The sequence below is a fragment of the Mus caroli genome, chromosome 1 (assembly GCF_900094665.2).
Source record: "Mus caroli chromosome 1, CAROLI_EIJ_v1.1, whole genome shotgun sequence".
Classification (NCBI taxonomy): Eukaryota; Metazoa; Chordata; class Mammalia; order Rodentia; family Muridae; genus Mus; species Mus caroli.
The window spans coordinates 85,529,112-85,548,227 of NC_034570.1; the positions used below are offsets into that span (position 1 = coordinate 85,529,112).

Sequence of the window (19,116 nt, forward strand, 5' to 3'; positions counted from 1 at the left end):
GGAAGGAAGGAAGGAAGGAAGGAAGAAAGAAAGAAAGAAAGAAAGAAAGAAAGAAAGAAAGAAAGAAAGAAAGAAAGAAAGAAAGAAAGAAAGAAGAAAAGAAAAGAAAAGAAAAGAAAAGAAAAGAAAAGAAAAGAAAAGAAAAGAAAAGAAAAGAAAAGAAAAGAAATAGTGGCTAACATGTCCCCAAGAGGTCCTAGACCTCTTTGACTCATCTACACAGGAGAGAGAAAGGGATTTATGGATTGGAAAATCTAGGATTGACAATTGTCCCAAGCACCATTTAGGGCCACCATCCCAAGGTGGCCAAGTTGGACAGGGATTCAGTAATGGATTTACAGGCCCAAGGATGGTCAGATGACCTCTGCCTTGGGCACTAGCCCTGTTCTCAGAGGCATGGACAGTATCTGCCCATCAACACAGTAGGCCCTGCACTGAGGCAGCACCATCTTCTTCAGGGCAGTGGTGGGCAGGCAAAGAAAATAGAGAGCTGCTCCCCAGCCGACAAGAGAGCATGCATACTCTCAAAACCACTTCAACCCTAGCGTGGGCTCAATGCACGTGGCTCAGTGTCTCTCTGCCTACACACAACACTACCTGCTCCCATACATACTTAACATTCTCCTTGTGCCAGCAACCCACCATGTCCCTGCTGTCCAGCCTTCAAGCTGGCTCCCCAAAGCAACAGCAACTTAGCCACAGGAGTAACCAGGCCTTTCTCAAACACCTTACTCATAGAGGGTGCCACTCAGCTGTCCTCAAGAGTCCAGAAACATGATTCAGGATCCACTTAGAGCCGGGAAGTTGGGTGGGTGGCTCCCCTCTCCCCAGCCAGGGCTGACCCACTAGGTCTCACCGAAGCCTGGTGAACAGGATGGGATGGAGATGGGTGAGGAGGAGGCACATCAACACTACCTTCTCCGCCTCCTCGGGAGTCGCTCCGGAAGATGCAGTGCTCCTCTTTGATGAAGTGCCCACTCAGGACGATGTCTTGCCGCCTCTCTGCATCTTCTCTGCCCACTCTGTTGAAGAACCATGGGGCATCAGGGCAAGCAGGGCAGCAGAGCCCCCAGCATACCCTCCCTGCTGGCTTACTCCTCCATGCAGCCTCCCAGGGATGCCAAACTGTTTCTTTTGATGTTTTTAAATACCAGGCTGTATGTGCTATGGGAATATGAGGAAGTGAAAGTGGTCAAGAGACCACCGGTGCAGCCTAGCTCTAGGGAAATCCAGATGGTCCCTAAAAGCACTTTAGAAAAAGCACTGTAGGCTGCATAGGGCTGATAGCCAGCTTAGCTCTTATGGGGGCCAGTGCAAGAAGGTGCCCACATTCCCCCACCCACTAGACTCAAGCTGGCAGGAGACGACTATTGGCTCCTTCATCTTGTGATTCCACCCCCTCAGCTGGTGACCCTTCCCTCCACCTGGTGACCCATCTAGTCCCTACCTGGTGACGCCATCTTTGATGTAGTAAAGGAGGCATTCGGACATCAAAGGGTCCTCATTCAGGTTGACAAGATGAGGAGTCTAGAGAGAAACAGAAGGGTTACTCTCCTAGAGAGGAGACCATCCTGCCTGTCCTCTACTCTCCTAGACCTGGGCTTGTTGGGGACATAGTACCTTCCCCATCCTGGCAGAGAAGGAGAGACAGGTGTCTTCAGAGAACCATTAATAGGGCACCCCAAACTCCAAAGCCCCAAGCTCAGATTGTCAGGAAAAATGAAGGGCAAAAAAAGCTCTGGGCCCAGGCTCAGCCCATCTTGACAGTAATAGCAGGTTCAGTGGGGCCAGCATATGAGGATTTTGTGGGTAGCTTGGCTGCCAGGAGATCTGGGAGACACAGTTCTCAGTTGTTGCAAGGCCCCAGGTGAAGTTTAGATGGTACCTAAGGTAACCCTTAGATGGCTGGCCCTGTATTCTATGCCAAGAGTTCTAGGCTCCAGAAAGTTCATTCCAACCTGGGGGACTGAAGGCTCTCCAATGAAACTATTATGAAGTAGGATGAAGACCTTGGCCAAGAAAGAATCTCCCTGGAGGCCTGGGAAGAGGCAACTGCTGGAGTTACCGCTGGGCTACCCATGACCTGTATGTTAGCTTCCCAACTCCAGGCCATGATGTCTGCCACCTATCAAACACACCCATTGATAACTACCTTCTGCCTTCTGTCCCAGATCATTCTTGCCTCAGCCCCTCCCCCACAAGCTTCTTAGGTGCCATCTTATACCCATGTCCCAAGCAAGGATTCTATAACAAGGAAAAGGTGCCAGGATGGGATTGCTTCGTGCTTCCCTCAAGGTGCCTGGAGTGAGCCACTGCCACACTAAACTATAAATCCAAGTACACTCTTGAACAGGAGTATAGAGTCTTGGCCATCAGCAGCTATCATCCTCAACTAATCTATACTGGTACAACTGGTATACGGGACTTGAAAGCCAAGGGTAATGCAAAAAAAAAAAAAAAAGGCTCTCTGACATAATGTTTTTCACATTTGGGCAAGTTACATGAACCCCTCTTTGTGTGCTCAGTGAAACAACCTATGGTGCCTTGCATGGCCTGGTTAGGGGTCACAGGGACACCTCTACCTACACCTCTCTGTCCCCCAACCTGCCACCTCAAGCTATCATTTGATGCATTGCTCCCAAGCAGCCTCACGCTAAGGCAGGACGGCAGATTTTAGGTTTGGCCCTATCTCTCAGACGCCCAGACGTCTAACTCTGCTTCCCCAAGGAAGCCTTTCTTCAACACGAACAAGGCCTAGAAACGGGTTATGGCTGGGGACCAGTGCCATCTTCATGGGCGTTCGCTTCTCTACCATACAGCCACTGGAGCGGCTCTGGGAAGGAAGGCCAGATGCTTCCAGGAACAGCATAAACTCAGGAGGTAGATCTGCAAAAACCCCCTCCTCCAGTCTGGGCATCACTCCCAGATCTTGTTCTAATCTTGAGGGATTCAACCCAAACCTCAGACAGTTCAGAGACCCATGTGATGTTACCCAGTCACCAGAATGACCCACTACACAAGGGAAAGTCTAATTAAGGCTGACCCATGCCTGGGCCAGAACCCCATCCTGCTACACCTTGCCCCCAGGAACGCCCTTCCTGCTTTGTCATCCACCAGAGGTAGTGCCACCTTGACCACACTGGCACAGTACCATGGCCCAGCTCCTACCTTTTTGGGAGAAAACACACCCAAGGTACCACCATCTTCCCTCATGGCCACACCCATCTCAGCCAGCAAGGCTTCCCTAGAAGACAGAGCTGCAATCAGCACAAATTCAGAGGCTCCCAGGATTAGCCTCACCCCACCTGACCCACCAACCAACCAGGAACTCTTAGCAGTGCCTAGGCACTGTCCACTGGTGGAACTGTGTTGACTCAGAGATCTGTTCTTCAGGGCTTTGATCTCCAGTGGCCAGGGCCACAGGTTAGACAGTACAGATTTGTCCCATGGCCAGAATGAAACTTTACCCGGGGTTTGGGTTTCCAGGGCTGGAGGCCAGGACTCTCTGGCTGTGCCCCCACTTCAGGCTGCTCACCTCTCCATCCGGATGGCTTCTGTCCGCCGCAGCTTCTCCTCCCAGGTCTCATTGAGTTCAGCAATGATCTTCTCTGTTTCCTGGGGAGTGAAGCAGAGCACAATGAGATCTCAGGGTGTGTGTGTGTGTGTGTGTGTGTGTGTGTGTGTGTGTGTGTGTGTGTGTNTGTGTGTGTGTGTGTGTGTGTGTGTGTGTGTGTGTGTGTGTGTGTTTGTGTGTGTGTGTGTGTGAGGAGGGATGTCAAAGGATACAGGGGAGCCAGGAAAGGGACTTCAGAGTGCTAGGGTTCAAACTCCAGGCATCTCCCATGCCAGCGTGTGAGATTCTGAGAGTTCAAGGTGACCTACAAGCGACGTGATTCTTCCTGTGAACATGCCCCAGATCAAGACTCTCAAAACACGTCGGGAGAGGAAGAGAGAGCAAAGGCACTGGAAAGCAGCTCCCAAACAGGACAGTTCTTCTCAGGGTGTGGCAGCACTTCCTATCAATGGCACTGTCCCTGGGTTCCTTCCCACTATGTCCTCGAGGGCCCCCATACTTCAGGTGGGTCCCCAGGTCTCTAGTAGGTCATCTGTCTCTGACCTCGGGAATATTGTGCTCCTTGCTTATTGGTCACCCTATATTACCCCTCACACGAGCTTCTGTCCCTTGCCTCCTTGGTCCCTCAGAGAGTCCAGCCCAGGGTCTGGGATCTCTGTGCAGGAGACACTGCATTCGCAGGAGTATGAGGCTGGAAACTACAGGGCTAGCCACACTCAGCACTGGGGACCACGGAATACATAGGTGAGGAAGAACAGCCAGCCTGGAAGTGGCTCAGTGTGAACACCCACCTCTCCTCTCGGTGCAGACAGCCCTGCAGGATGCCAGGTAGAGCTGCTGAGACCCGCAGTGGCATCCTAGAGGTATTATGGAGTAGGGCACCCCTACCCCAGCCACTGCACAACCCACTGCTTCCTGTTCCAGTACCAGCTCAACCAGTTTCAAGATTCATTGAGAACCCTGTGCCTGGCATTCTTCACTGAAGCTGCCCTTTCCTAGCACTCAGGGTCAAGGCCACCCAGAGAGCTTCAAGAACCTTCAAAGGTACCTACTGCCCAGAAGTCTTGTTTGTTATCTGAACCTCGTGCAGCCTGATGCCTGAGTGTACTAGTTATTCTGGCACAGTGTACCAGGGTGGCCCCATGCCAAAGACTTCCATGATTATATTGCTGCATTCCTCGGAAGTGAGGCTGTGCATGGTGGGGAGGGGGGCCAGGGGATTCCCAGAGCTCACAAGCAAGAGTGCTTCCTCACTTCTCTAAGCTTACCTTGTCCCAAAGACTGATGCCCATCACCCACCCAGGAGTGCCCTGGACCAGGTGGGCCTCACCTTCAGCCTTTCAATAGCCTCCTCGCTGCCTGGAGCAAACAAGATGCGCTCATGGAGACTGGACACAGAGGCCGCACGGCTGGACAGGGCTGAGAGCGAAGATGAGGGGCTCATGCCCACCAGGGCATTGGTCACTGTGGAGAGATTGTTAGGGGCTTGGCTTAGCTCGGCCCCACCACAGTTACGGCTACAGTTCTCGAGGTCGGACATGTCTAAGGCTTAAAGGGAAGGCGAGATAGAAAGAAGGAGAGAAGAAAAAGCAGTTGGGGAGAAAAAGCAAGAGGTGGGGACAGGGGGAGGCAAGAACTGGGGAACACAGGCAAGGCACAGCAGCCTGGCCCAGCTGCTCAGGACAGGCGCATGCGAGGTCTCCGCTACCCTCACCCCTGCCACTTGCCTGCCTCTGACCTACAGGCCCCCTCTTCTTCTCTCAGCAGCACCCACAGTCCCTCTGCACCCATTCCCCTCCTCTCTCCCTCTGGCTCAGGCTGTTTGCAGCTCCCACACCTGCACCCAAAGCCCATGACTGCTAGCCACCTCACAGCACTCCTGCACCGGAGGCCAGAAAGCTCACCTAAGCTCACACAGGCATCCCTCCTCCCTACAGCCCAGTGTCCCTTTTCATCATCTGCAGATGGGCTGCACATCTGCTGCAGGCCAGGCTCTATTCATCATCCCACTGAACCCAGAGAATGGTCCCAAAGACAACCCGGAGAAGATGCGTGCATGAGAAGGACATTCCTGAAGGAGCCCCTACTCTTCCACCACCCCAGAATTTCATCACCCCTAAAGATGGTGATTGGAGCTGTGACACCCAGAGAGATGCCAGGCCCTTCCCAGTAGAAGCAGACACACAGCAAAGCGGCAGCCAACACAGGACAGCACGGGGCGCTGGGGAGGCAAACCCTAAAGATCCAGGCCTCAGGATGAAGGAGATACTGTGGGGCGGCACTTGGCAGCAACCATTGCTACGTTCAGCCTCAAGAAACTTCCAGGGATCCAGATGTGGGGATAGCAAGAACAGGAGCAGGCAGAGGTAAGTCCAGGCCAGGAGCCAAGATAGCATGCCCTTCTGGGCCTCCAAATCCCTGGGCTCTCAGATATGACCTCTCTAGGCCCATGAGTGCTCAGGAGTCCAGCCTGAGCCATTTCTGTCTGCGCTCTGCCTACTTATTGTCCCGGTTTCCCACACAGACAGGAATGAACCAGGGATGTGGTTGGGAGGCAGATGCAATCCCCCATGTACCACCAGGCAGTCTGATGGGGGAGGACTGTCTCTTTAAAGCCCTGAAGTAGGGGAGGTAGAAGAGGCGGTGGGGTCTCCCTCCCCACCCGTGCTGCCCTGTGGCCCCCATGGCCGGGATGAAAGCGGGGGTGCAGAGCAGCAGTGGGGAATACACACATTTGGGTCCTCCGGGCACAGTGTTGGCTATGGGGAAGGCAGGCAGGGGAGGAAGAGACAGAGAAACAGAGCCGTTTGTCTCCCAAGGGTTCGTGTACCCATCTCACAGAGCGAAAGTTTAGGATAAAGGAGTCTTCAGTGTACTGACATAGGACCCACAGAAATCCCCAAAACTGCAGCTGCCCTGTGGGCTTCCAGGAAACAATCCCTGGCCTGCTTGGGCCAGCTCCAAACCCAAACCATGCAATCCATCCAGGCCAAGGCCAGAAAACCTGGCCTTGTCCTCACCCACCCAGGCCTCCCACCCCGAGGCATTCTGCCCAGGAGCTGGAGGAGGAATGAGGTTCAGGCAACTTCAGCACTTCCTGACAAATGTGGCTACAGCCAGCAGGACATCAGTAGGAGGCAGCCCCAGGAGAGAGGGCGTGAGGCCCCAAAGATCCCTGAGTCTGTGGCCCCTGCCCTACCCAGGGCAGGCTGGCACAGACACTCACTGTCAGTGATATCGCCAAGACCTTGGGCGTACAACAGGTCTCTCAGCCTGGTCACCTCATCCTTCAATTCTCTAATTAGCTTGTTGTTGGGGTCTTCATTGATGATGGCATTGCAGCGGATTTGTTTGGCCCGATCTGCATATCTGGGCAGCAAAAAAAGATGCAGGGATTGAGGGATTCAGTCTACACTGAAGGCCCAGGGGTGTTCAGAACCATACCTGGAGAGCAGCTAGGGAGAAAATCTTTGACCTAGGTTAGCAGAATGAGAACCCACTCCACTGCCCTAGGGGATAGCCTCTGGAACCACAGACCAGGGAAGACCTACAGATGAGATAGCCCAGCATGCCTTGACTATCTAGGTGCAAGAAAATTAAGGTGCAGGAACCCAAGGCTCAGAGTACTGTCCTACCCTGTACTGAGACCCTTGGACCTGAATTTGATAGTCCAGGGTAGAGAGGACAAATCTAGAACAGGGGTGCAAAATGCCTGTGTATGTTAGAATGGTCACACATGTGTGTCACAGATCAGCATGCTATTTGCCATCCCAGAAGTACATGTGAATATCATAGACCCCACTTCCTACAGAAAGTATATACTCTAGAGAGGCCAAGCATCCCCAAATCAATCCATCAAGAAGCTTGTATCCAGGCTTCCCAGCCCAGGGTGCCCAGCCCATAGTAGGGCTCTTAGGAGAGATACTTAGACCTCATTTGCTAAAGTAGTCTCCACTCTCACAGTCAGAAGTATGGCTTTTCCAGACTGGTACCACAGGGCTCTCAGCAACCTACAGCCCTGAAATGTACCCTAAAGGATAATATATACTCATATATATTATATAATATAATAAGTATAATAAATGATATGATATAATATAACATAATACATAGCCCACAGATACCCTGGCACTCCGGAACAGTTACTGCTGGCCTGTGTTCCCAGTGAATGCTCCCTGAAAGAACCCCCTTTTGCTGGTGTTTTTAGTTTGAAACATGGAAGGGCATGGGCCCCCTGCAGAACATACCTCAGTGTGCTGAGGGTCTCATCATAGTTGATGTCCGCAGGGCTCAGGGCTGCCACCATGGCTGTCCTTGAGTTGCCACCTGTGGGAAGACAAGCAGTTCGTACACACAGCAGCTATAGGTGGAGAGGATGAAGCCCACAGAGGAAAGTGAATTTCTCATTAGCCATTTCCCAACCATTTCCCCTATAGCAGAGATAAAGCAGGGAGAGTTTTGGGGTTTTGTTTGTTTGTTTTTGGTATTTATTCCAAGAATTCTGACCAATATCTTCCCACTGATTTTTGTCATTCCCACTTGGAATACTGTCCTTCTTGATATTTAACATCAGGTTCCTAGCTTAGGGTATGTAATAACTAGAGGAAGAAACAGTGGCTCTCAGGCTGCCCATGGTTTGAGTGTTGGATAGTGAATCCTCTTGAGGTCAGTTGCCTCAGGAGTCCTGACAAAGTCACACACTGCACCTGCTTCAGTCTGCAGGACTGCCACTTGTCCATGCTCCAAGCATGCCTATGCTCTTGCCTGCTTGACCTCAGATAGCTGTGTTCTTTGGACCACATCCCTAAGGTGTGGCTCTCCAGTGAGTCTCCTGCAAAGACGGTAAGAGGAGAGGGGCTTGGGTGCAGAATGGCTCTATCAGGGGATTCTCCCTGAGACCTTCCTCCAGGGCCAAAACTGGCTGTGTGCTGCTTAGGTCTCATCTCAGGTGAAGGACCAGGTGACTATGGCAACCCTCCTGTCCTCTCACTAAGGCCCATCTGCCCCTATACACTCCATAACATGTGATGCTGGCCTGAGCTGGATCTCAGTATAGACAGCTGTGACGTGTCAGAGAGCCCCACCTAAAATTCACTTTATCACTGCGAGTGATCAACTTCTCCAGCCATGATGTATCCAGAGGGGTCCCTAAGGTTATTGTGGAAAGAATGGGTTCCATGCTATACATCCAACAGCCTTCATTTCTCCATCATCTGTCTGAACTTAGAACTCAGGCAGCAAGAGGACTAATGTCAGCCCCTGAAGTCCGGGCAGGTGAGCAGGGCTCTCAGAATCAGGGGCTATGCTACATCCCTGTTATAAAAAAAAAACCTAAAGGTCCAGAGAAAGGTTGGAATGTGTTCAGGTGTCATAAACAAGTTCACTCACGAAGACAGACACAAGGACATGTGTTCTGTGGCTCCCTAGGGCCATTCTGGACCCCTAGACTTGCTTTGGTTCACCCACCTTTGCCCCTGACCTTCCAGAAGGGCTGTACTATGAACAGGCTCTACTGTGAACCCGCTGTCCCTTCCAGGGTTACTTAGGACTTGCCCAGAAAGGGCAAGAGGCCTCATTGTGGCTGAGCAATGTTTCTTTCCCCACAAGGAGACCGACATAGCCCAGAGTGAAAGTCAGAACCCAGCGACCAGGGAATTGGCACATGCTTACCTAGGTTTTCCCGGAGAAGCCATGTCAATACGGAGTCTCGGTAAGGGATGAAGTCTGTCTTCTTCTTCTTCTTGTTCTGTGGGGACACACAAGGTCAACCCTGACTCTATTGGAATGGAAAGGAGGTAAGTGCCATGTTCTCAGTGGCACCCCACACTTCACCTGAATCCTGGGGGGACACCTCCAGGCAACTCCTATCTGGGCTGGTCTCAAGGCTGCACTAACACTTCTTTCTGGCTTCTCCCTCACCCATCCTGCTGTGTCTGGGCCACTCAACTGGACTCAAGCCCAGGAATTCTGACATCACCTGGCAACTGTGCCAGGACAACCCCTTTGAGCAGGGTGAAAAGTCTTTGCCACTAATGGCGTTCTCCCAAGTCCACCCAGTCTCTCCTATCTCTCAGAACTCCCTCCTGTCCCTCAGGACCCCCCCCCTTGCTAATCTGCTCTCCCTGTGCCCCCTCCCATCACGGACATCCTCCACACGACTGATCCTGGCTTCTTACAGACACTCCGTGAGTGAGTTAGCTTTGTAAACTCTGGATACAAAGTTACTAGTTCAGTGTCTCATAGTTTACCGTGCATTTCTCTAAGAATTGTTTGTTGAGCATCTGATGTGGCCAGCAGACACATCCCCTGTGCCCTGGAGCCTCCACTCTAAGGGAAGCCCACAGATAACATCTCAAGGGTTGTTACATTTCCTCCGGAGCAGACACAGCTCATCATTGTTCTTTAGGATAATCCTCAGGACGAGCTCCACTACCTCCCAGGGGTAGCTTAAGCCACACTGCCAAAGTGGGTTTCAGAATTACAGCACTGACTTCTCTGTGAGCATCAGGTAGGAGGGTCCTTCCCCCAAAGCTCATTCTCATCAGGCCCTTTCCGTTTTGCCTTTGGAAACTCAGTATGAGGGGGGAAAAATTCTGGTGTGGTTTTTAAATTTCTAGTTCCTGAAATTGAACTCTCAGTCATATGCTGTACTTCTTGTTTCCACAGAATACGCTCTTCACTCCTCAGCCACATCAGCCAAGGAGCCCAGCACCCCCACCCCCCATCCCCCCATGACTCTACGGTTCTCATTCCATCCTCTGGCCGCCACTCTCTGCTCGCTCTCTCTGTCATCTCAAGCCTGGGTCACTGCTACACTGGTCTTCTACTCTGCCGACTGTTGTGCCAGGTCACCTCCTTCCCAGTCCCCATTCATGCCGGAGCATGGTCCAGATCAAGTCTCACGGAGCACCGCCTCCTATTAAATCACAGTCTGCCAGATTCTGAGTGTGGACCAAAGACCTCACATCCGTCCTCAGACCGCTGTGGCGTCTCCTTGTCATCAGCTGCTTCCTCTTCAGGTTCTGTTCCTCAACCAGATGCTTAGAAACTCCCTCCATTCCTAGAAGTTTCTTTCCATCATGGTCCCTCCCACAGCTGGTCACTGTTCCCATGAGGTCCTCTACTGTCGCCCGGCTCCTCACTCAACCCTCATGGCTAAACACACCATGCCTCAAGCAGCTCCTGACAGGTCCCCAGAGTTCTGCACCACTCCATTCCGGTTCCTCACACCGTTCTCACAATGCACCAGCCATGCCCAGTTTCTCACACAACTTTTTCCCTAAAAAACTTCTTACTGTACCTCAAACCGTTCCCTCACAGAATCCCCGACATGGTTCTCCATTTTTCAGTTTTCGCATGCAGTCTTCACAGTGTCCATAAGTTATACACATCATACACACCACGTGCACACATATAAATACACACACCTCATGCATACCACACTATACACACACCATATGCACACACATACAAATACACACACCTCATGTACACCACACTACACACACATAAACCATATGCACACACACAGATACGCACACTTCATGCACACCAAACTACACATGCAAACCAAACACACATACACACACCATGCACACATTCCACACAGAAATATCACACATACACAACTTGTATACCACACACACACACCACACACACACACTTCACGCATACCATGTGTACACACACAAACACACACACCATACACACCATACACACACACACCTTACACACACACACCTTACACAGCAATTATGCAGTTAGTAACATCTCCCCTCACAGGTTCCGCCATTCCTATTTTCTCCAAACTCTTCATAGTTCCTCAAACAATTCTTCACATGGTTTCTTACATAGTTTCCCTGCACATATTTCTACACGGCTCCCCAGTGCTCATCCAGTTGCCCACATAATTAATTTCCCCAAAGTTCTTCCCACAAAGCTTCAAGAGCCCGGGCACACGTCCTCAGGAGCCCCCATGCCCTTTCCTGATTTCTCACAGCTCCTCAGAAAGTTCATCTCTTGGGTCCTCAGTTTCTCACACGCCACAGCATGATCATTAATACCATCAACTTGAAAGGAATCTAGAAACATCTAGAAGACAAATCTCAGGGTGCGTCTGTGACCGAGTTTCTAGTTGAGCTAAATGAAGTGTGAAGACTGGACATAAAAGTGAGTGCTGTATCCCACTCACAGGGCTGGGGTCCTGGACTGACTGAAAAGGAGACCACTGAGCTGCGGTGTTCATTACTGTCTGCTTCCCAAGTTCCTGCCACCATCTGTCCTCTGTCACAATGGACCTATCCTCAGACTGTGAGCCATCATCTCTTCCCTGCCGTGATGGACCATATGCTCAACTTGTGAGCCAAAATCAACCCTTCCTTTCTCCATTTAAAAACCTCCATCCATCCATCCATCCATTCATTCATGTACACACACATGTGGCAGTCAGAAGACAATCTATGGGAACTGGCTCTGCTTTCAGTACAAAGGTTCTAGGGTCAAACTCAGCCGTGCTTGCTGACAAGCACCTCCACACTCTGAGCACACTCCACACTCTCCAGCCTGCTTCCTTTTTCAAGGTGTTGTTGGGGGGTTTTGTTACAGCAACGAGAAAGGAATCAGCGCACGCTTACGCTTCTTTAAAACTTTTACTGTTTCAAAGCCGCTCGCAGACTTCTCACAGTCCCACAAAACCCACACTTCTGATGACTCCTCACACAACTGCTACGTAGCTCCCCACAGTTTCCCAGTTCCATCCCATCTTCCCATAATGCCTCACACCTCCATAGACAGTTTCTCAAAATCCACGTGATTCGTCAGTCCCTGCCAGAGTCTATCACCAAGAGCCTCGGGCATTTCCCTCACAGTTCCTCAGATGGTTCCTCACCACTTTCTGTATCTCTCCACCCAGTGTAAGCCTCATTCGCTCTCACTTCCTCACGCTTCCTGCAGTCTGCCGCGTGTGTAGTATTTCACAGTTGCCTACACAGCTCCTCCTCTTTCCCCCACACAGCTCCTACCTTCTCATAAACTTGCTCACATAATCTGACCCGCTTCACCCACTCCTCTCCTATTGTCCCGCATTGTCCCCCGCAGTACCATACGCACACTACCACCTCAATGGCTCACACCAGCCTTCCAACTCCATGCCAAACCCACTGCCCGGCTGGCTCCTTGCCAGTCCTCAGGTCTTCCGCCTGAGATCGCGTCTCTCTATAAAGCTTTCTATCCATCCAGATGGAAGATTTTCACTTTGAGGCCCCCACTAAAGGGCATTTTTTTTCCTGTGTTACAAATGAATGAATGAGGTATGGGCTTTCCAGTTGAGACTAGCATAGTAGGGAGCGGGGGTCAAGGGCACCCCACTTCCAACCCCTCTCCCTTGAATCTAAAGAAATCAGCTTACCTTATTGGGTCCAGAGTCCTGGAAAAGAAAGGACAGAACAAGTCTGAGAACCTGGAGCAAGGCTAGGGCCAAGGGTAGAGTGGGCAGAGAGGACAGGCTGGCTCCTGAGGAACTAATTGTAGGCAGAAGCCTGAACTCCTGCCGGGCATCTGTCATTCCCTTGCTCAGACACAGCTGGCCACCCTAAGCCTATCATGACAGGCAAATAAGTTAAGAGTGTGCCGCTCAGACTGGTGTCTCACAGCAATCTTTGTGTCCTCTTAAGAATTCCAGAAATAGGATAAAGTCTGTAGGATCCTTCCCTGGGTGTCATGGTGAGTAGACATTGTAGGTCATGTCAAACCCAGCTCTTCACCTCCAAGGACCGTGGGCTCCCTCTAGAGGAGCACCTGTACCAGACCAACAGCAGTCAGAGCTAACCACTGTACTACCCAACCCACAAGGATGCTAACCAACATGTTCACCCTTGACACGTGGTGATGAAGAGGGCACATCATCCCTGTCTTACGGGTGAGGACATTGACGTTCTAACGAGGATTGCTGTCTCATGTTCAGCTTGATGGCACTCACCCCATCCCTGCCTGGGCTTCTCCTTGAACCCCAGCTACCTCTCCAAAGATAGAGCATAGAACATGTGTGAAAGATGTCCAGCTTCTCCGTGGGGGCAGTGAGGGTTACATCTCTAATCCCTCCCACCAATTTTGCTCCAGAAGACTGGAGCCAGCTCACCATTTCAGCCAGAGCAGAGATGACCTTTCCCAGGGTGGTCAAAGACTTGTTGATGTTGGCCCCCTCCTGTGTGTAAAGAAAGGTGGTCAGGATGGTGGATGGCACCTGAGGTCTCTGGATCTAGCGTGATCTCATGGGGATTGATCCGTGTGGCATGGGGCTGAGGCTCCAGGCCCTGAAACTGCTCTCTGAGGTCACTAGGCACAGAGGATTCTGGGCCAAGTAGCTGGTCAGAGGTCCAGTGTTCCTGCTTCAGCTCCACCAGCACCCTAGTTAATCTCCCGCACATCCCTACACTGTACATCACAGAAGCCCTTTCCAATTGACACAGTATGACATGAGTCAAAGATGTGGAAAAAAAAAAAGACACTCCTTCCTGACATGCTAGATTGTTTCTGGAGAGGCGATGGCCTCAAGGACACAAGCTAGCCAGCTCAGCCACTGCCACTCCACAGCCCGTCTCCTCTGGTGTGGGAAGCAGAAAGTATGGAGTGTGAAGGACACTATGGTGTCTGTCCTCATTTACAAGATCTGGAGTATGAAGATTGGTATTCTGTCGACTGAACGCCAAAGATTCTGGCCCATGTACCCACCCACCCCCATCCTGTTTAGACTTGCCTTTGGTGGTAGCCCAATCTTGCTCTGTCCCCAAACAGATTTTCTATCCAGCCCTCTCTGGAGCAGCATGTGCTTGGACACTGGGCCTCTGGGCCTCACTGCTCTTTCTGGCTGTGATAGCCTGGCCCTACCTTGAGTCGCGTGCCCTTGGCTCCTGTGGAGTCGGCTCGTTCACTGCCTGCCAGGTCCACCAGGCTGATTTTGCTCACCTGAAATGACAGATGCATCAAATGCAATCTCCTGCTGCAAGCCCCTGAGGTGAGGCTGCTGCAGCCCCTCTGGGGATAGTCTCGTTAGCTACTTGAAGAGCTATGGACACACCCTTCCTTCGTATCCTTCCATCTTTGATGGCCCCAGTTTCCTTCTTCATCTCTGTTCACAGCTTTTTAAATGTTCTATCCCAGTTGAGCACCTCTTCAGAAGCTGTGCACATGGCCCATGGCCCTGCCTCCTTGGGCCAGGTGTTCTATATGGCAACATAGGTCGACTCAATTAGGTATTATCATCCATTTTCCAAGATGTCTCTAATCACCTGTGGTTGAATTTGAACCCAGATCCACAAAAGGCCTTAGCTGTTGGCTGCTTCACAGGGCCCTGGCCAGGCTCCCTGCAGAGAAGTAGTCAGTCACATGACCCAAGGAAGGCACAGCCTCTCCTGACCAGATATTGGACACAAGAGGGACCATCTCTGAGAAACCCTGGCAGTGAAACCTGTCCTCTCAAGTGGCCCCAGACTTCTCTTCCTGAGGCTGTTAGTATTTCATGGGGACATAGTTGGGAGCATCACACCGGGGCCAGGTGTCTCCAACACTATCGGTGACTGATGTGGACCCTACTTGGCTCCTCTACAGAGCTCTGTCCCCAAGAGATTGAGAGAATGTTGCATAGGGTGACCTTCGGGCAAAGGGACAGAGAGACCAACAAGAGGCTCAGAATGTCCCTGATATCCTTCCAGAAGCCCAAGGATCGAATGATTAAGATAAAGACACCAGGAAACAACAACCAGGTGTGTTCTGATCCCCTGAATGTGTCAAAGAGTCGCTTGTCGGAGGGGCATCTGAAGTGGGGGATGCCAGGGCTATGTTCCCTCAGCATAGGTACTCGGTGCTGAAGAAGACACTACCCACCACATGTCCTGTTCCCAGTGTGGACCAGGACCATCTTTCCAGGGATAGTGAGAGACCCTGCCCTGCTAGTCTGTACCAGGGGCTCATAAACACCACTGTAACCTTCCACCCCTGGCCCAACTACAGTTAGCGTGCTAGGTGGAACCTGCTCCCCCAGACCACGCTACACACTCACTTTCTCTGTGGTGATATTGGTCTCTGCATCATGGCGCTTCTGGGTAAAGATGATGTTGAAGACTGCGTGAGAACGGCTGCTGGTCTCATTCATGTTTGTGGCCGCCACAGTCCTGGGAGCAGGAAGCTGCTTGAGATTATCTGCCCCTTACCCGGGGGTCAGGTCTGAGCATTACCAGAGGTACCAGGGTGCTCACCCAGGTCACTGGAACTCACTCCCCAACCTGGGTGTGACCACACTGCCTGCCAGAACTCAAGCCCAGCTCCCACCTGTTTGTCAATTATGCTGTCATGAATATTAGGGGATATGGTGTCTCAGATGCTTCCTGCTACTGAGAATCAATATCACCCAACTGGACAGAAGTCCTCACAGGTGTTGATGTGGGGACACCCCTTGGAAGGGAAAAGTGTCCATCACCCATCTCAATGTTCCCCCAGCGACTCTGGAGAACCCAAAGAGCATACCATGTCCCCAGTAGCCAAAGCCCACAGGAGGTAATAGGGGCCATCCAAGTGGCTCTTCAGGGTAAAAAGTCTGAGGCTGCCTGAGATGGGTGGGGGGATTGGTCTCAACACTGCCCCAACCTGCCAAGAACCTCATAGAATCTCCCAAGTTGGGGTTCACGGCAACAGCTCAGAACCTATCTCTGGTATGCAAAGGTCACAGTCTTACATGCACTATGGAGCTTTATTATGAACAAGCCTGAGGGGCTGTTAGGGGTAGTTTGAGACACACATGCACGTGGGCACGCATGCACACACCCTCAGGAGCTGAAGGCAGCCACCTGAGCAATCTGGGGCTACCAATATGTGTCAGTAGGACCATCATGGCGACCAGTGTCCCAGGCTAAAAAAAGGGGGTAGATTGCTTATGGTCACCATGATGACCCTCACAGTTTCTAGACCTAGGCTTGACAGAAAAGCTGCCCTTGGGCACAAAGACTACCTCGGAGCTATTGATATTGCTGTCAGAGTCCTGTTGCTGAGGTAACAGAGCCACACAGCCCATATGCTCAGCCCAGGAGCAGCCCTCATGCAGGAGGAAACCAAGGCCTCTCTCAAGCTGATGTGTGTCCTCAGTGGCCTGCCACATGAGGTCCTTTATCCTCTTGGGAGCCACCACACTGACTTATCATGAGGTGAGGCTAGTAGTGCTATAAGGACAGGGCAAGAGGGGAGAGTGTGGCTAAGGAGGACAAGTCACCCCACATACCTGGCCTTGTTCCCTGAGTCCATGAGGTCCTGGATGTCATTGTAGGAGGTTACAGCCAGCTTGGAGAGGTCCTCCACATAAGGCCCCAGCAGAGGGTGCTCCCTCACACGCAGGTTGCCTTTGTTCTTGGGGTTCAGGAGGTCACGGACTCGCTCACAGTAAATCTCCATGTAGCTGACCTACAGAGCAACATCATCAGAACCCCAAGTGAGGCTGGGCTGTACCATCAGGACCTCCAAAGTGAGGCTGAGATGTACCATCAGAACCCCCAAAGTGAGGCTAGGCTGCACCAGCAGAGCTCTGTGGCAGGGTTCTATGGCAGAACAGAGGGTTGATTTCTGGGTAGGGCATACAGGAAATCCAGACTGTGGGCTCTGTATGAGTGTGAGTGTCAACCTTCTCCAGCTGCCCAGTTCTCTTTCCATGTAACTGACCTACAGGACCAAGCTACACCCTCAGGGACTCCAAGGCAGGACAGTGGTTCCCAGAGGGGTAGGGTACACAAAGGACACTCAGCCAGGGTCAGCCTACTTTCATCTGCCCAGTCCTCTCCCACTGAGAGCCATCTTGACACTAGCCACATAGCATAAGCCCTTGTGGTTGGTTACCCTGGGGCTACCTCAGCCACAGGATAGCCCAGGCTTTGTGGCTCTGTGGTGTCTGCTCCTGTACTGAAAGGAATATGTAGCTATACCACAAACACCTGCCAGGGGTCAACTTCCCATCACCTCTGAGCCCTGATCTACCAACTCCCACGTGGGGATGAGGACAATCATTGTGTGGATGAGTGACAGGAATAGATGCTCATTTTAGGTCAGAAAAGCATTGCCAACCACACTTCGAACTCCCATGATTTACACTCAGAATCAGGTGGCAGGTAGGGCGTCCTACCTCCACAGAGTAGGACATGTTGTCGTTGGTGGTGTCGTTGATTCGAGAGAAGAGGTCTTCGCAGAGCTTCAGAGATGGAGGAAAACACATTAGCTGATGAGGACTGGTGACCTTGTACCCAGGCAGGGTGTTGTTTTACCAGACCCCTGTGGTCCCTCCAAAATGCACATTCTAATGTAAAGGCCTGAACCAAGCAAGCATCCAGTCTTCTTACTCCAGTGCCCCCTGGTTAGTATCTACCCTTCCTTAGATTATCTGTTTGCCTGTCCTCATCTGCATAGAAGGTGGGGCCACTGCTCCTTTGAGCATTCCTCCTTCTCTGACTAGGACAAGTGCTAGCCCCAGAACCCTGAGATCTCCTACCAGGAGGAGAAAAGGACTGGGAACGGTCAAACTTTGAGTAGCTTCTGAGGAGCCATCTGTATCCTAAGAATGTGGTCACACCTTAGGCCACCAGTCACCTGACCCCAGTCATCACAGCTCCCACAGAGAACATCTATCCTGCCAGTGCCTTAAGTTGTGTATATGTCCCCACTGAGTACCTTCAAAGACTGGCCTCCTGCAACCCATCCCAGGCCATTTTCCCTCCCTCCTATCCTACCCTTCCTCCTCTCAGGCCACCTCCCACTCCTTTCCAGGCCCCAGCCATGCCTGTGGAATGATGCCTTGCTGGTCCTTCTCCTGTTTCCCCATCATGGTGTAGGACTTGCCGGCCCCCGTCTGCCCGTAGGCAAAGATGCACACATTGTAGCCCTCAAAGGCGTGCTGTAGCATCTCTTCCCCAATGTCCCTGTAGACCTGCTTCTGAGAGGCATAGTTGATGTCCTCTGGCTGCAGAGAGAAGAGAGGTAGCTTAGGAGGCTATGGGCTCTGAAACTGCACCTGAGTCCTCAGAGCCCAAGTTGGGGCAGGGCCTTGAGGTGAAAAGCTGTGCTATGGTACATACTAATCCTGACAGGGGTAGCTTCCTGAGGGGTCCTCTGAGTCACAAATTCGAGACAGGGGGGAGCTGAGGAGTGGGGGAGGGGTGGGACAAAGAGATCACAGCAGAGTGAGGAGTACGTTGGAAGACTCCCAGGTAAGAATTCAACCCAGCCGGTTCATATGACAGTCAGCGGTGGGTTTAGCAATAACTAGAGTTAAAAGGAGGCAGGGCTCAGGGGCTGAGGGACCTTTGGGATGACCTGTGGCATCAGGACATTATCCCGAGGGCAGAGGATTCCCCAGGCAGAAAAACAACATGGTCGAGCCAAAGGGTGTAACTGTGAGGAAGGACTGAACAGGGAAGAGTACTGGGGAATTCTGGGACCACATTCAGAGAGACAAAGACCAGGGAGATTGAGGGAATGGACTGCATGTTTCCAGAAGGATCCAGGGAGAGGTG

At 51.8% G+C, this 19,116-nt stretch overlaps 1 protein-coding gene and 1 long non-coding RNA gene across 11 annotated transcripts in view; one reads left to right on the forward strand and one right to left on the reverse strand.

Moving 5' to 3' along the window:
* The window catches only part of Kif1a (kinesin family member 1A), an 88,338-nt gene that overhangs the window by 43,869 nt on the left and 25,353 nt on the right, over positions 1–19,116 (reverse strand). For 6 of the 10 annotated variants that reach the window (XM_029476980.1, XM_029476973.1, XM_029476977.1 and 3 more), the window contains exons 4-19: positions 18,384–18,563; positions 17,733–17,798; positions 16,842–17,020; positions 15,630–15,741; positions 14,459–14,536; positions 13,710–13,775; positions 12,981–12,998; positions 9,245–9,320; positions 7,822–7,900; positions 6,801–6,943; positions 6,307–6,333; positions 4,905–5,038; positions 3,536–3,615; positions 3,169–3,244; positions 1,448–1,527; positions 916–1,022 (exon numbers count right to left, since the gene is read on the reverse strand). In XM_029476980.1, the coding sequence (XP_029332840.1) occupies positions 916–1,022; positions 1,448–1,527; positions 3,169–3,244; positions 3,536–3,615; positions 4,905–5,038; positions 6,307–6,333; positions 6,801–6,943; positions 7,822–7,900; positions 9,245–9,320; positions 12,981–12,998; positions 13,710–13,775; positions 14,459–14,536; positions 15,630–15,741; positions 16,842–17,020; positions 17,733–17,798; positions 18,384–18,563 (1,501 nt within the window). The remainder of the gene's footprint in view (positions 1–915; positions 1,023–1,447; positions 1,528–3,168; positions 3,245–3,535; positions 3,616–4,904; positions 5,039–6,306; positions 6,334–6,800; positions 6,944–7,821; positions 7,901–9,244; positions 9,321–12,980; positions 12,999–13,709; positions 13,776–14,458; positions 14,537–15,629; positions 15,742–16,841; positions 17,021–17,732; positions 17,799–18,383; positions 18,564–19,116) is intronic. The other 4 variants (XM_029476984.1, XM_029477009.1, XM_029477003.1 and 1 more) reach the window with 1 other exon arrangement.
* On the forward strand, positions 9,324–10,489 carry LOC110305222. The gene is made up of 3 exons (XR_002379143.2): positions 9,324–9,369; positions 9,981–10,082; positions 10,241–10,489. It is a non-coding gene; the product is annotated as an uncharacterized LOC110305222 (long non-coding RNA).